At 42.3% G+C, this 17,199-nt stretch overlaps 1 protein-coding gene across 3 annotated transcripts in view; it reads right to left on the bottom strand.

Annotated features, from left to right (window-relative positions):
• The window catches only part of FRMPD4 (FERM and PDZ domain containing 4), a gene marked incomplete at both ends in the record, with an annotated part of 883,159 nt that overhangs the window by 598,946 nt on the left and 267,014 nt on the right, over positions 1-17,199 (bottom strand). For 2 of the 3 annotated variants that reach the window (XM_080718732.1, XM_080718733.1), the window contains one exon: positions 2,742-2,782. The exons of the other annotated variant lie outside the window; for it this stretch is intronic. In XM_080718732.1, coding sequence (XP_080574858.1) covers positions 2,742-2,782 — 41 coding nt within the window. Of the gene's footprint in view, positions 1-2,741; positions 2,783-17,199 lie in introns of those variants that run through there. 3 annotated transcript variants of the gene reach the window in all.

The following is a 17,199-nucleotide window of genomic DNA, read 5'->3' as shown; positions in this document are numbered from 1 at the left end:
TAAGTTTTTTAAAGTAATTATCAAAAGATGGTACTGTGTTCTTAAGGGGCAATTGTAATTCTGATTTTTCCTATGATTAAAGGGGCCTAAATTATAGGAACAAATGGTTAAAAGTAGTTCGGAAAGTCAGAATGTGCAGTTTATTAATTCTCGTGTGGATTAACTTGGAATGCTCTGTAATTACCACTATCTTTACTCACAGATAGGATATTTGGCAAATATCTGTTAACAGCAAAGGCTTTCAGAACCAACATTTGCAAACTCAAGTTCGTAGGAGCCAATGGCACAGCTAACACCCAGGATAACCCTGTGTGTTTGCTTCTAAACCAAGAGAATTTTAAGCACCCAAGTAACCTCGCAGATCAACGCTAAATCGTTTAGAAAGATCATCCATTCTGAAATCAAGAAAATCCTGCGATGTAAGCACTTTTACACTTTGCCTTGAGAAAAAGAACCTGATTTCGGAAAGTGTTCAGAATACATGCGCAAGACTGTCTTCCATCGAGGGCAGAAACCAGCAGCTGTAGGCTGTTCCTGCAGGCTGTTGTCCTCCTAAAGATATTCATTTCTGCTGGGGGACCATCCTTAAGCTCACAATGACAACAAGGAAGAATTCCTGTGGATGGAGGATTTCTTAATTGGCGCATTGGCTCAGAGCATGTGCACCATATTTGCATTGATGTAAACACTATCTATGGAGAGGGAGGGGAACAGGGTGAGAACTGAAGGGAGACACACAACAAATGCTGTGTGTATGTGTGCATCTATCACTTTGAGCCTCACTATGATTTATAAGTACAATTCACCACCACCACCAATAACAACAACAAAGAATGAATACCCCACTGGGTCACATAACAATAGTGAAATTCAAACATATTTACTAAATTTTAAATGCTCTTTAAAATAAGATACACTACCCCACACACACATACAGGCACACACAGCCTGGATTGGATTTTACGGATACTCAAATTTGTGAATATCATGAATACCTAGTATTCAGTAACTGAGTATAAAACCTCTTTTCACTGACACACCACATTGACCTCTCCGAAGCGCCAAAGTTCAAGGACTAAGTCTTGGTGCTCTACATGTTTGGGAACTCTAGATGTTTTGTTAATCTCATTGGTTTTAGCATTTGAGGCCACCAAACAGTCCCTTGGTTACTTGAGACCGTTGATTGAACTTCTCTCTCCATTTAGTGACATTTCTGTCCATTGCACAGAAGGCACTAATCTCTAAAGTTGGTCATAGCGATTCACCATCCACGGTTCATAATTTGACAACTATTTGTAATCCAGCCATAGGCAGGAACAGTCAGGAAGTTTCCGTAACAGTGGTGTGAAGCCCTGACCCTCTGAGAGATCAGTGTGAAACCAAACAATTAACTATACTACAATCATCCACTGTTTAACACATCAATCTTCTGATCTACAGAGACCTCTCCTGGGCAGCTCTAAGACTCATATTTACCTATCACTTGTGTACTTCTGGTCTACCCAGAGGAAGTTACAAGGAGCCCTTTTCCCTGGGGATATCTGCCTGTGACAGGAAGACTGGCCAGTGTCAATAGAGGCCAGGCAGAGATGGACAGAAAAAACAAAGACCTGTGGATGTTGAAGAGAGGCCCATCAGAATGGCAACATCCAAACTGAATGGCTCTGAGGTAGCCCAAAAGGAATTTACCAAAGCAAAGTCAACACACTTTTCTGCCTCAGGGTTTCGGAGGCCGCTCTTGCTGCCTGATGCAATCAGTGCATCTTACTGACACTAAAGAGTAAAGGAAAATCTAGAATTATCCTCTCTGTATTGTAAGCATGTCTTTTAGCTGCACTCTGGAAAAACCCAACTGTCTACCTCCTGGGTCCTGCCTCTCTAGAGCTCCAGGGGCAGAGGGCTGGTCCTTCTAGCTACACACATATGGTTCTCTACGATCTCTCAGACCTGGATCTTTCCAGTTAATGCCACCAGCCCCAGACCCTACTTTGTGAGTTTGATGAAGGCAATGCTCTGAACAGATAACACCTAGATGATCCCCCAAAACAAATGTCTCTCTTCTCTCAGCAGTGTTGGAGAAATCTGCCTGAGTTGACTAGTCTTCAGTTTCAACAACATGGCTACTTGGTAGCACATTTTGAAATCTTTCAAGGCTTAAGAATATAGTTACTTAAAAAAGGGTCAAAGTCTTTCCTTTCTATTTCCAGGTCTTTGCCAGCTGGGTCACTGCCGGGAACACCTGGTCAAGCTACAAACTGACTTTTCCAGGGTGTGGAGGTCTAATTCAGGGGTGGCAGAAAAAGGGGCACTTTTGGTCGCTGCTGTCTGGAAGACAGTCACCCACACTCCAAGTACTCCTGGCTTTCCCAAGCAGTGGCAATTACAACCATCTTCTCTTGGCCCTGAATTATGCATGTGACCCCAATCACCACTGGGGCTTTTCCTAAGGGAAAACATGCCTCCGTGAATATCCTGTGGGTGTGAGGGTGTGTGTGTGTGTGTGTGTGTGTGTGTGTGTGTGTGTGCCTGCGTGTGGTCTACACCAATGGGTACACAAGCCCCACCAAGCAGTTAGAAATTAAGTTGATCCGCAGCAGCCCCTAGCCACCTGGTTCCAGTCCCAGCTGGAGCCCAGCAGCTCCCCCTCAGCCTTTGCTTCTCCCCAGCCTCCCCCAAAATAAAGCCCCAACTTGCCCGCGGCGGCGGCCCTGGGTGCAAAAGGAAACCGGCGCAACCCCTACCTCGAGAGCTTGGCAATCTTCACAAAGCTGAAGACATCCATGCAGGCGGCGGGGGACCCTAGAGCTCCGCAGCTCGCCCCTCCTCAGGCTAGCAAAGGCAGCCTTGACAGCCCCATGGCCGGGACCTCAGTGCGCCTGGGGCTCAGTGGCGGCGACGGCGGGTGGTGGCGGGGGCCCGGGAGAGACTGCACTTGGAGGCAGCGGCTGCTACCCCCCTCCGGCCGTAGGCTGCGTGTGCATCCCCGGGCAGGACCATTGATGGGCGCCGGCTCTGGGAAAACTCAATGGAGAGGAAGCCGGGCAGGGAACAAGCGACGGGGCGGGGGCAGTGAGCGTGGCCCTGGTGGTGCGCCCCGCCCCGTGCGCACCGGCCCCGGGGACTGCCAGCCGCCCCGCGAAGGCAAGGCCGGGGTGAGGGGCGCTGCTCCAGCTCCCTGTCCCCGACACGCCGAGGAGCGCAGACTGAGCAGGGAGGCGGCGGGCAAGCTTGGCACCAGCGCATGCACCCCTCGCAGCACTGCAGCTGCCTTCCTGCCTCCTTCCCCTAGCCGAGTCCTGGCTCCTCTCCCCACCCCCACCCGCCCGGGGGGAGGGGGCACTCCCCTGTCACCCGCTGCTAGTGCCTCCGGAGCTTTCAGGTCTGGTCTAACAGTCTATGGCACACTGGAGGACAGTGCACGCTGCCCCTTCTTCCCAAACCTAAGGAGAGCCAAGCAACCGCAGGCTGCCCAAAGCTGCGGTTCGTTCCGTAAACAAAACTAGCGATCAGGAAAGATCAGGGTTGACTGAGGCTAGATCCCTTGTCAAGGGGATGTGAAGGGAAGGGAAACGCATCGCACCGCGGGCTGGATTCGGAGAGCACAGAGTTTTCACAGCTTTCCCCCAACCGCTGGGCAAGACGCGACATCTGGGCTGGCGGGGAAGGTGTGTTCTTTGGACAGCGGCACGCAGCAGCATCGGCAAAATAAGCACCTAAGCACAGAGGCGGGGGGGGGGGGGTATGGAGGGAGGTAAACACAGCTGTTCCTTACTAAAACCTAGAGCTAAGGGTCCCAGGAGCTGGTGCTGCGGAGGCTAATTTGATTGGGGCTTGGATCTAAAGGAAGAGAAGGGATGAGAACGAGGGTCTGGCTGCTGACCGAGCTGCTTATTCAAATTGAGCGGTGCATGAAGACGGAGAAGAGACTAAATAAACAAACCTTGCGAGAAAAACAAAAGCACACAAACACGAACACTCACCTTAGGCAGAGTAAACTCCAAGTTGCGGCCATTTAGAACTCCCAGCCTTCTCTTTTACATAATTGTCTTGAGCGATCGAAAGCACCCGTGCATTAACTCAGTTCTATCTCCCGGGAGGCGGAGGTTTCCTTGGGCCCCTTTTTCTTCTTTCTCCTTAAGTCTCAAGGCCTCTTCTCCAAAATCCTTTCAGAATTTCTCCCTAGACCCTCCGAAGGTCAGCGGGCTGCACAAAGTATGTGTTCTCCCAGCCCGCACGCAGTGTTCACCTGGTGGCAAGGGCCACCGCAAAGAAACCGTGCCACCCGCGAAATGTTGAAGGAGCAAGCCAGTGCGGCTGGCTCTCTGAGGGGATTAAGGAAAAGGAAATAGGTTTAAACTTCCCAGACTTCTGCTCCTATCCCGGTCTGCTGTTCTATTTAACGTTTTCGATATTCAAGTCTAGTACTTCCACTTTTTAAAAGGCATTTCTTTCAAAATTCAATATAAAATCAGAAGCTCAATCTAAATGATTTAAAAACTCAGGCATAAAATTACATGTTTTTTGGAATAAGCAAAATCAGTTTTCCTTTAGCTTCTTGCAGGCAGACTGAATTTAATGTCACCAATGCCGTGACTTCTCATGGATCAGAGGAGTTGAGAGGGACCTTGGCTTTTGAACCCCCCTATTGTCTGTGTAAAATAATTATAGTTTGGGTATGCGCTGTGTGTTACAATTTTTGCATTCGAGTCTCATAGCAACCCTGTCATATAAGTAAGGCAATGAGTTTCATAAAGAAAAAATCTTTTCTTTTTATGCCACAATCTACTCTCAACATGCCAGAGATAATTTTTTTCAAGTGTGGGTCAGATAAGGTTACTTGTCTGATCCAAACTCTGCCAAAGCTCTTCATTCTTCTTTGAGCTAAAGTCAAACTCTTAAGCTAGTCAACAAGGTCTCAGATGCCTTGGTCCTCCGTCTCTCTGACTTCATCTACCTCTCTCCCCATTCCTTCACTTTCACCCACCCTCACTGGGCTTCAGCAACCCTGGCCTCCTTGCTATCTTCAAACTCTACAAATATCCTCCAACATTGGGCTCTTCGCAATGGTGCTTCCTTCAGCCTGGGATGATTTTCCCTTTGAGATTTACACAGCGAGCTGTTCTCCTGAGCATGTTTTTGCACAAATATCACTTCCAAAGGGCTCTACAAAACCTATTATTAATTTCAAGTCCCTCATACTCTGGACTCCAAGTCCCCTGAACTGTTGATTTGGGGTTTTTGTATTGTTTTCTTGTTTTCAAAGTAATTATCACCCATTAGCGCACTATATTTTTATCATTATTACTTCTTCTCTAAGTCTCCCCATGGAATAAACGTTCTACAGAGGTAAGAAACTTTGTTTTATATTTTTCATTCATGAATTCCAAATCCCTAAAAAAATTCCCTACATGTAGAAGTATCCTGGGAGTAGGGTTGATTTTATGAAGGGTCAAAGGAATTCTCAGAGGGGAAAGTCAACTCAGGACCAGCAGGGTCCTTGGCTTACATGAAGAAAAAGAGTTCCAGCATGTACCAGCCAGAGACATAGATAGAGGTTTATTTAGAAAAGAAATTATATATAATATAGTATATATATATATATATATATATATATATATATAATTATATATAATATATACATATATTCAAGAGAGGATACTGGCTATCTTAAGAGAGAGATGCATTTGGAGAGTTCATAGCTCTTCTCTTAAAGGAAACTTGGTAAAGTGTGGGCTTGGGAAGGTATGTGAGAATGACAGCTGTCTGTTGATCACTGGCACTTTTAGGGTGGTTTGGTCATTTTTAGGATCCTTAGGCTGATGGTGGTCTCCATCATTTGAGGAATAGATAAGCTGGACATTCCCCCAAATTATAGGTTTCTCACTATATCTATCTTGTTAACTGCACAAGAAAATTATAGGTTAGTTTTGTTAATTTTAAGATTTACAGATGTCCCAGGAATCTGGGAGAGACAGGCTCAGGGGAGAGAAGTGGTTTGGAGAGCAAAGGTCTGAGAAATTTTAGCACCATGCTTTTATATTAAAGGTCTATTTTATTTATTCCTTCCTTCCTATTTCTTTTATTTATTCTATCCTACAACAGAAGGACTTTATAAATATTTGTTGAATGAATGAATTGTATGCTCATTAAGTTCACAGCCAAAGCAAAGCTGTCAGGCCATCCCTGTGCGTAATGATACCTCAGTAACTTCAGGGCGGCAATTTGTAACTCTCTTTCCCTGTATCCTTTGTCCTCCTTTAGGTTGTAAATGATGGCTGTGTAAGCCTTCTCATGTTCTCCAGTTATGTTTCCCCTTGACCCTTGCTACCCTTCCCCAAGAGAGTTGCCAACTCTTCTTTCCTTAATTTCTGACTCAATATCTGGCATCACAAGACTATCTCTTGATTGGGAAAAAGGAAGAAATCAATGCCTCAGGAGAATGTGTTTTTTAATGCTTCTTAAAGAGAAAAGAAGAATTGAGATGCCCTTTAAAAAAGAATGCTCTATTAATCAAGAACTATTAGGGGTTACACTGGACGTGGCAGCACACACCTGTACTTGGGAGGCTAAGACAGAAGGATCACAGGCTCGAGACTAGCCCCAGCAACTTAGCATGACTCTCCGCAACTCAGTGAGACTCTGTTTCAAAAATAAATAAGAGGCTGAGCTAGTAGGTAAAATGTTTCTGGGTTCAGTCCCCAGTACCAAAAAGAGAAAAAAAGTAACAGAATTCTTAGGGGCAGAGGGTAATAGCTCAGTGGTAGAGCACATGATTAGCATGCCCAAGGCCATAAGTCCAATCCCTAAAACAAAAATAATTATTCTAGACACCAAATAGCTAGTTATTCAGAACAATAAATGTGACAGAAAATCAGCATTGCATTTACTTATTGAGAGACAGCCCCCCTTCAAGACATCTGGTCTACCTGGAACAGCTTGCTACTGGGCTTCTTTCTGTGCCAATTTCTGCACTACAATTATGAATGGCACAGATGCCGGCTCTCCATAACAAAATAGTCACTAGGGAAAATGACTGGCTTCTCCAGGTCTTTATACTCCTCTGATATAGTAATTATCTAGTATGCTTTCTAGTGGACTGATGGCATTTTCTAAAGTGAAGGGATTCTCCCCCTCCTCCTTTGTTTCTCATTAATGTAAAAATAGAAGAATCTGCTCCCTTGAAATATGCTAACACATCCAGTTTATACCTTTGAGACATCCTGGCAGACAGGCAGAGATTTGAGTAGCTGGTCTCTCAGCCCTGTCCTTTCTATGCCAGGGGTGTGTGTGTGTGTCAGAGACTGGGAGAGCTTTCTTTTTCTAGCATGAAATGAATCTGCCTAAATAAACAAGAGCCAAGGGGTGGGGTCTAGAGGACCTTTGGGATTTTCTGAAGTTTTAACTCCAGTCTGGACAATTTCTAAGGCCCCTACTAGATCTTGTAGATATCTATTCATCACAAACTTATTTCCCAGTCTGGAGAATTTACTTAATTTGTTTTACTTACATTCAAGTTATATTTGATTATCTCTTTAAAAAACAGACACAAAATCATGTAATATTTAATGTAAGTGATTCAGGGTCATCATATCCACATCAAGATTTTGTAATTTCTCTAAGTCTCAGTTTTTCCACCTGAAATAGATTCCTTCCTTAACTAGGAAGAGCACTTTAAATTGGGATACATGTAAATGAAGGCACATACATGTTAAATCTAGAAAGATTTCCATAATTGTCTTGACCCTTGACAGTACTGTTAGGGAAAGTTTCAGCCTTTAAGATCACTACTTAGTGGCACAAGCCTGTGATCCTAGTTACTAAAAACAAAAAAAAAAAAAACAAAAAAAAACAAACAAAAAAAAAAAACCGAGGCAGGAGGATCGTAAGTTCGAGGTCACCCTGATCAACCCAGAGGGATCCTGTCTCAAAATACTATTTTAAAAAGGGCTAAGAGCACCGGGCCTGGCATCAAACGCTTATAATCCCAGTACTTGGGAGGCTGAGACAGGAGGATCATGCAGGTTTGAAGCCAGCCTAAGCTACTTAGTGAGGCTCTCAGCAACTTAGTGAGACCGTTTCCAAATAAAATAGAAAATAGGTCTGGGAGTGTAGCCCATATGTAGAAAGCCTCTGGGTTCCATCCCCAGCATCACAGAAAAATAATAAAAATAAATAAAAAGGGCTAAGGATATAGCTCAGTGGTAGAACACATGCTTACCATGTCTAAGGCTCTTGGTTCAATCCCCAGCACCAAACAGAAAGGAAAATCAGTACATTGAAGGTGAAAATATCTGCTTGAATTGATCAAAGATGGATACTGTTGCCTAAAAATCAAAGTCACTGATATCTTTTATGCTTAGGGCACTTTCCAGATGAAAGGGGGAGGATTTTCTTCAGTACTGTTAAGGCCTTACCCAAAGCTGGTTTTGAGAACCTGCTATTGGGTTAGATGTTCCATATAGGACAGCAGTTGAGGGTTCTTTTGCCGCAAATTACAATAGAGAGAGATCCATGCATTGTTTGGACCAAATGAAGCATCCTGACCATCATATCTCAGTCATGATTATACTGAAAAAGGGAACTTTTGACTTGATGTCTATAAGAAGGAATCAAGTCAAATGAGTGCAAAACATGCAAAACTTCAATCAGGAAAAAGGGAAAAGGTATCACCAAGAGGTGACATGTCCAGCCCAGCCTGAGAAAGTAGTTATAATTATCTCTGAACAAAAGGATGGTCTTTTAATGAGTGGCTGGAGTAGGAAAGGCTTAATATTTTTATGATTGTTCCTTCAAGGAGATTCTTGTGGAAGAGACTCTTCTATCTCTGTGCATCTGTGTCCTACAACCTGTTTGTGGTTTATTTGATTATGAATAAGAGGGTAAGTGTGGGAAACAGGAAAATACTTTCAGCAGGTGAATATTATGAATCCAATCTCAAGAACGAAAGATTTTTAGCAAATAGCAAATTGTTGAATCAAGAATTTAGGTCCAGAAGTAAAGATTTTATTGGGTTACAGATAATGAAATAAGACTCAAGAATGAAAGAAATTTAGCAGGTAACATTGAAGCCCAGGTGCTACCATTTCTGCCATAAATCCATACCTAATGTTTACAGTTCATTTGATTACAAATAAGAGGCAAAGAAATGGTACATTCTGGGCTAAGTGTGGTATCCCACTCCTAGAATCCCAGTAGTTGGGGGGAGGCTGAAACAGGAGGATCATAGGTTCCATCAAGGACAGCCTCAGTAAGTAGTGAGATTCGCATCAAATTAGGGAGACCCTATTTTTAAAAAAATGAAATATGGCTGTGGGTGTAGCTCAAAGGTAGAATTATTTTGGGTTCAATCCCCAGCATCCCCCTGACAAAAAACAAAAAGGTATATTCCAGGGGCTGTATGAGTCAGAGAATTAGAAAAGGCTTTCATCAGGTGAAGAATATGAACTGAAGGCCCAATAATTTATCCTCCATTTTGGCCCCTGTCTGGTTCTTGCCTTACTGAGAATAGAGCTAAGAGTGCCTTGTGTGGTGGAACATATCTGTATTCCCAGTACTTGGGAGGGTGAGACAAGAGGATTACAAGTTCCAGGCCAGCTTTGGCAACTTCGTGAGGCCTTGTCTCAAAAGGAAAAATAAAAAGGGTTGGGGGTGTAGCTTAGAGACAGGATACCCCTGGGTTCAGTCCCAACTACCACAAAATAAATAAGTAAATAAATAAAGGGATGGAGAGGAAATGGGGTGGGAATTGGGTAGGGGTTAAATCAGTGATGTGTACATGTATGTACACATAAGTTTTTTAACCCAATATGATATATGAATATAATGCACCAATAAAAAATTTAAAATAATTTAAAAAATGAAAAAGGTTCCATCTATTCCAGCGCTCATGGGCTCTGCCTTTCGCATTCCTCTGGACGCTCATGCTTAGAGGCCTACTCTCCTGATTTGTGATCCCAGCCACTTCTGCCAGCTCAAAGCCCTCATTCTGACACCTATATTCTCTTGCACCAGCAAGATCCTTCCATTCTAAAGGTAAGGACAGAAGTTCAGTGGACTTTCACAGTGCAGGACAAAACATAGAAGACAGGTAATGAAACAGTGCTGGGCATGCAGTAAAGGTGGGCACTGTGGTGTGTTGCTTGATCCTACAGAGAGAGGAGAAAGGAGAGAGATATGAAGATTGAGAGGCAGGCAAGGGCCAGATCACAGACTATGTGCAATTATTCAGAGGGCTTCAAATTTTAACATAAACAGATATCTTTGTCCAATAGCAATTATTTCCAAGATCTCCAATGCAGAAAGAAAATATAGAATGAAGCCGGGCATGGCGGCACACACCTGTAATTCCAGTATTTGGGAACCTAAGGCAGGAGGATTCCAAGTTCCAAGCCAACCTAGGCTACTTAGTGATACTGTGTCTAGAAATAAAAAAGGCTACGGGGTGGTGTATCTCAGTGGTAGAATGTCTCTCGGTTTAATCCTCAGTATCACAATAAATGAAGAAAGTGAGGGAAGGAGTGAGGGGAAAAAGGGAGGAAGGAAAGAAAAAAGGAAGGGACTTTCCTATGTGAAGGAGGAATAGACTTCAACCCAAAGAGTATCACATTTGCCTGCTTTCTTCCCCTCTAACTAATACACCCCCTTGGGCTTCCTAGGAACCTGTTAAAGAACCATGGCACTTTTGGTGGTGAGTCAAGGACCAGCTTGAAGTGGGAGATGATATTGTCACATGGATATTTTAATTAGATCCTTCTGGGGGCTATGGGGAGAAAACTGGAAATAGGAAGTCCAGTTAGGAGAATAGAAAAGGAGGCTATGGCTGAAGCAGAAGCAACAATGGAAAATTCCATTGGAAATCAAATCATTAGGACTACACATTTGATTATGTATGAAGTTAGGAAGGGGGAGAGTCAAAGAACCTTCCTGGGTATCTAGTTTGGATGCCATGAATAATGGGGACACCTCTGATACAAGGGGTACCTGGAAAGTGAAATGATTTTATGGAAAAAAAGACAATGAGTTTGTCAAATTCTGAATTTAAATGGGCCAGAAAACACCTCAGTGATGTCCACAGAACGTTGGATCTATAAGCTTGAACCCAAAGGGCAGCTGTGACACATCAGTGAGCCACTAAATAGGATGAATTTAGTACAAGCGTTAATTTAGCTTCTGCAAGAGGGCTTTGGTTATGAATAATAGAGCAAAGTTCTCAGAGATGGGCTTGGCATCTTGAAGACAATGGGGTTTTTATTTTTCATTATTTATTTTATTATTTTTGGCCCTGGGAATCTAATCCTGGCGAATTCTACCTGTGAGCTCTATTCTGAGCTATACTTAATGCCATTTTAATTATTTTATTATTTATTTATTTATTTATTTATTTATTTATTTATTTATTTATTTTTGGAGATGCTGAAGATTGAACCCAGGGGGCATTCACCTTTGAGCTACACTCCCAGCTCTATTGTTCTATTTTCTTTTCTTATTTTGAAAGAAGATCTCAGTAAATTGTTAAAATCCTCATTAAAGTGCTGAGGCTGGCCTCCAACTGGAATCCTAATGTCTCAGCCTCTCAAGTACTGGAATTATGTCCATACACCACCGCACCCAACTTTTTTTCTCCTTTTTCCTTTTTATCCTGCATGCATTTCTTAATAATATACAGGTGTGGAAGGAGGCACTAAAAGTTGAAAAGGCAAGACAAGCTAGTTTTAAAGATTATTATTTTTATTAGTATTAAATAAGGATATGAATCATACTATACATTTGTAAGGTTTGATTTTTCTAAATGCTTTTGTTCCATTAGTCTTAGAAATAACCCTGGAAGTTAGACAAGAAAGGTATTATTATTCCATTTTAGGGATGACAAAAGGTGAGACCAGAAAAGCTAAGTGATGACAATAATTCTTAGTAAGTATGAGGATTATTATATTATGAGAAGCATAGTTTCCTGGTGATAAATCTACCATCGTAAAGGGAACTTTTGAATACCGATTTGCAGAATAAAAAATGTCTCCAGTTCTACCAAGGTAATTTAATATTTTGCTTGTATTTGATTATCTTAATGAAGACTCAAAAATTTTAAATGCTCTATGGGGCATTAGAATGAACAACAGAAATGGCACTAGGGTTCGGGTTCCATTCCTCAGTCTGGATGTACCTAGAGGTGCCCCTTAGGATATTACGTCATTTTTCTTAGCACTGTCTTCCTCATGCTTGAAGCTTTGTGGGTTAAAATACGTTCTAACATTCCCATGCCCTTCCTGTTCTTATGCAATACAGATAGATAAGTGAATCTTATCAAGATATGTAGAATGTTCATGGGGCAGCTCAATAGAAATAAGCAGGTCAGTGCAAGTTTGGAATGGACCTGAGAGGAAATTTAGCAACCCCCCATGAAAGGAAATCCAGACTCCCCATCCTGCTGTGGTTAGAGAAGCACAAGGATACGAGGAAGCTAAACTAGTGCATGCCTAGCCACGCCCCCTCCCCATGATCTACTTAGACACCAATAGGAACATCTCCAGTATAGCAGAAACGGAACAGATGCACTCAGCTGTGGCCAGAAAAGAGAGAGTGACCTCCCCGCCAAGCCAAATACATATACATGAGGGGGAAGTTTTTCAGACCGAATAAAGCTCACCACATGGAGAGCTCCCTGCAGTTTTCCACTCCAGGGAGGGAACTGTTCCAGATCCTCGCTCTAGAATGTAACACTTTTATCGTGACCTTCTCTTAAACTGTACCCTCACCTCCCTATATAAATTCTCATGTTACCCTGCCGATGCTTTCCGCTTTAAACATTTTTTTCAGAAAGTAAGGATAAAGGAAGAGAGATCACCACCCTATAATATTTATTTGTAGGGGTGATTGTCATCCAATAATATTCCGAGAGCCCATCTACTTTGGTCATTCAATAACTAAAAAGGCTAGGCTCAAGTCATGCACAAAGGCACATGCCTGTCATCCCTAAGACAGGAGGATTACAGGACTGAAGTCTGCCTTAGCAACTTAGTGATGCCCTTAGCATCTTATCCCCATTTCAAAAATTTAAAAATAAGCCAGGCATGGTGGTGCATGCTTGTAATCCCAGTACTTGTGAGGCTGACACAGGAGGGTCCAGGTTCACAGCCAGCCTCAGCTACTTAATGAGGCCCTCTGCAACTCAGTGAGACCCTGTTTCAAATTAAAGAATAAATAATTGGGCTGTGGGTGTAGATCAGAAGTAGAATGCCCTTGGGTTCAATCCCTAACACTACATACATACAAAAAACATTAAAAATAAGCCTAGTGGCACGTGTCTATAATCTCAGCATCTGGAAGACGGAGACAGGAGGATCAGAGTTTCAAAGCCAGCCTCAGCAACTTAGTAAAACTCAGTTCCCAAATAAAAAACAAAAGAGGGCTAGGGGTGTGGCTTGAAGTAGACTGTCTCTGGGTTCAATCCTTAGTAACAAAACAATAAATGAACGAATAAATAAATGAATGAACGAATGCTAGGCCTTACAGGAACATATTCAAGATCTGAAATTTTTGCCAGTTATCTATATTTACATGAAGTAAAAAATGATTAGCTCGGTCCCCTTGCAGCTAAACTTAGCTTAAGGTTAAGAATCATATTTGCTCTATATACGTTCCACTAGGCCTTATTAAGTCACCTAATTTCCTTTACATCTTTATCCTCACCCTCTCTCACCCATTTCGCTCAGGAACATACCAAAAGTCTGCCCGTGTAGGATTATAATCACTGCTTTCCTACTGACTCTCCTCTTGTCTGATGAGGTATGGAAAGAAAAGGAGGAGGAGGTCATTTCAAAGATTCTGCCAGTGCATAATTGTCAAAAGATGAATTCTTAATGTGACATAGCCTGTAACAATATTTTGAAGTCTTTAGCAACATTCACAAAAACCTCATAAAGCCTCATATTTGCCTGCGATGCATTTTAATATTTCAGTCTCATTTTCAACCTCTCAGATCCAGACTCAATTTGATGCTCTCTATCTGACACTGTTCTTGTGCCTTGGCCCCCAACTAGACAAAAACCAATGAAACCACTTTGAATCACAGCACTTCTGCTCGATGGGTAAATTGCTCTAGTCCCGCTGTGCATGGTGATGCGTACCTATGATCCCAGCACCTGGAGGCTGAGACAGGAGGATTTAAGGTTGAAGGTCAGCCTGAACAACTTAGCAGGACCCTCTGTAACTTAGTTAGACCCTGTTTCAAAAATTAAAAATAAAATGGGACTGGGGGTGCAACTCAAAGGTAGAATGCCCCGGGTTCAACTCCCACAACCACACACAAAAATTGCTCTAGTCCCAAAGACTATCATAATGATGAATTTTAAGGAGTATGTATGTAAAAAAATGCTTGAGGTGAATTATCCCAGGGTTTTGAACTCTCATTCTCATATAATTTGTTATTTTATTTATTTATTTAGCAGTACTAGGGATGGAACCCAGGGAATTCTACCTCTAAGCTACACCCCCAGCCCTATTTTTTTATTCCTTATTTTGAAACAGGGTCTCACTGAGTTACAAAGGGCCTCACTAAGTAGCTGAGGCTGTCCGCGAACCATGATCCTCCTGTCTCAGCCTCCTGAATGCTGGGATTACAAGCATGTGCCACCACACCTGGAGGTAGAAGGGTTTCCAGCAACCCCAGGACCACTAAAAAATTTTAAAAATAATAAATAAATAAATAAATAAATAAATAAATAAATAAATGGCTAGGGGTATAACTTGGAGGTAGAATTCTCCTGAGTTTAATCTCCGGTAAGAACATTGACAAAAATTTAGCCAGGCATATACCTGTAATCCCAGTACTGGGAAGGCAGAGGCAGGAGGTTCGCAGGTTAAAGGCCAGCTCTCTCAATTTAGGGAGACCCTGTTTCAACAATTTTTTTGTAAAAAATGGATTGGGGGTATAGCTCAAAGAATGTCCTGTATTCTTCCCCAGTACCCCCCAAAAAATAAATAAACTCATTGAACATCTACCATAGGCCATCTACTCCATACTAAGCACTACTGTGGAGAGGTAACCAAGATAGTTATCAAACATGGTGGGCTATAGCCCTTGAAATCAAGATGTTGAACAGGCAACAAACATGCTTTGTCTCTTCTCACGGGAAGATAAACCGTTGCAAGGCCACCTGAGGACCCCACCCCATTCCAGAACATGGTACCCTTTTCTCCATCACTGCTTCCTAGCTCGAAACCAAGTCACCAGACCTCGAGGTGCAGCCATCATCTTGCAACCATGAAGCAGCAAGTGTATAAAACAGAATATTCAGATGTGGAGGATGGTGAGGCAAAAGCTAGGAAAAGCTTGGCCTTTGACCATAGTGTGTGTTGGAACCTACCTGGAAAATTGACCTTCAAGTTTCCACTTTGTGAGATAATGAAATCCCTCTTTATCTTTTGTTTCTTCTGAAGCCAATGCCAATCAGGTACTCTGTTGCTTGCAATAAATACATGCCTAATCTATACAGCAACTCATTGTGGGAGGATGGCATAAAATCTTTCTTTTTCATTTGTCCTGGGGATTGAACACCAGGGTCATTTTACCTTGGCACTATACACTAATGCCTTTATCTATCTATCTATCTAATCTATCATCTATCTATATATCTAATATATATATACTCCTTTATATATAAATATATAAAATAAAATATATTTTATTTTGAAACAGAGACTTTATTTTTTATCTTTATTTACTTATTCATTTTACAGTACTAGGGATTAAACCTAGGGACATTCAACTTCTGAGCTACATTCCAAGCCCTATTTTTATTTTTTTATTTTTATGTTTTTGGTGGTACTGGGGATGGAACCCTTCTACCTCTGGGCTACACTTCCAGACCTAATATATATATATATATATATATATATATATATTTTTTTTTTTTTTTAATAGTGTCTCAATACAGCAAGGCTGGCTTCAAACCTGCACGATCCTCCTGTCTCCGCCTCCCAAGCACATGTGCCACCACACCCGGCTATTTTTAATTTTTTTAATTTTGAAACAAGGTCACACTAAGTTATGAAGGGCCTCACTAAGTAGTTGAGGCTGACAGCAAACCTGAGATCCTGACTCAGCCTCCCAAGTACTGGAATTACAAGCCTGCACCACCACACCCGGCTAAACAGGGTTTTACTAATCACTGTGCTGGCCTTGAACTTGGAATCCTCCTCTCTCAGCCTCCCAAGTATTGAGATTATAGGCATGCACCACCATACCCAGCTGGAAAAAGACATTTGCAATACATATCTATGATAAAGAGTGCTTGCCAAGCATGTAAGAAGCAATTGATTTATTTTCTTTTGTTACAGTGGATTCAACCCAGGGAGGGACATTCTAACTCTGAGATATACTCATAGCCCCCCTCCCTCTTTTATTTCTGAAACAGAGTCTTGCTAAGTTGCTAAGGTGGTTTCAACCCTATGATCCTCCTGTTTCAGCTTCCTAAGTACTGGGATCGCAGGTGTACATCAACATGCAGGGCTATAACACTCAGGGACATTCTACCTTTGAGCAACACCCCTGGCCATATTTTTTATTCTTTATTTTGAAGCAGGGTCTTACTGAGTGCAAAGGGCTTCAATAATTAGTAGTTGGGGCTGTCCTCAAACCCTCAAACCGCGATCTTCCTCCCTCAGCCTCCCAAATGCTGGGATTACAAGCATGTGCCACCACACCCGGTTTATGAAATAATTTTTCACATAACCATAAGACATTTAGTATAGAAAACATATGAATAACTAGAGTACAGCTAGATAAACATGATATCTCGCCTTGATATAATGCTTTCCTACGTAGAAAGGTTCCTGAAGTGTAGTCTCAGGTTTCTTAACAGTTCTACAGGGCAGGGATTATTACCTCTAATTTATACATAATAACACTGAGGCCCTAGGAGGTTAAGCAGTTTGCCAGAGATCAAAGAGCTGGCAAACTGGAAGCAGAAGCCCTCACTCAGGATCATAGGTTTGATACTAGCCTCAGCACTTAGTGAGATCATCAGCAACTTAGCAAGATTCTATTTTAGAAATAATAATAGTTTCCTGAGTTCCAACTATATTCCACAGCTACCTTACTGGGCACAATGGCTATGAAGGGTGAACCATGGTCAGAAAAGTAAGTCATATGGATGTTCGAGGCAGAAATCTCTGGAAAAAGGGGGAGAGGGAACTGCTCAA

This window comes from Muscardinus avellanarius, assembly GCF_963383645.1.
Source record: "Muscardinus avellanarius genome assembly, chromosome: X".
NCBI lineage: Eukaryota > Metazoa > Chordata > Mammalia > Rodentia > Gliridae > Muscardinus > Muscardinus avellanarius.
Note: the sequence above shows the minus strand (reverse complement) of the source record. Positions and strands in the feature narration are given on the sequence as shown.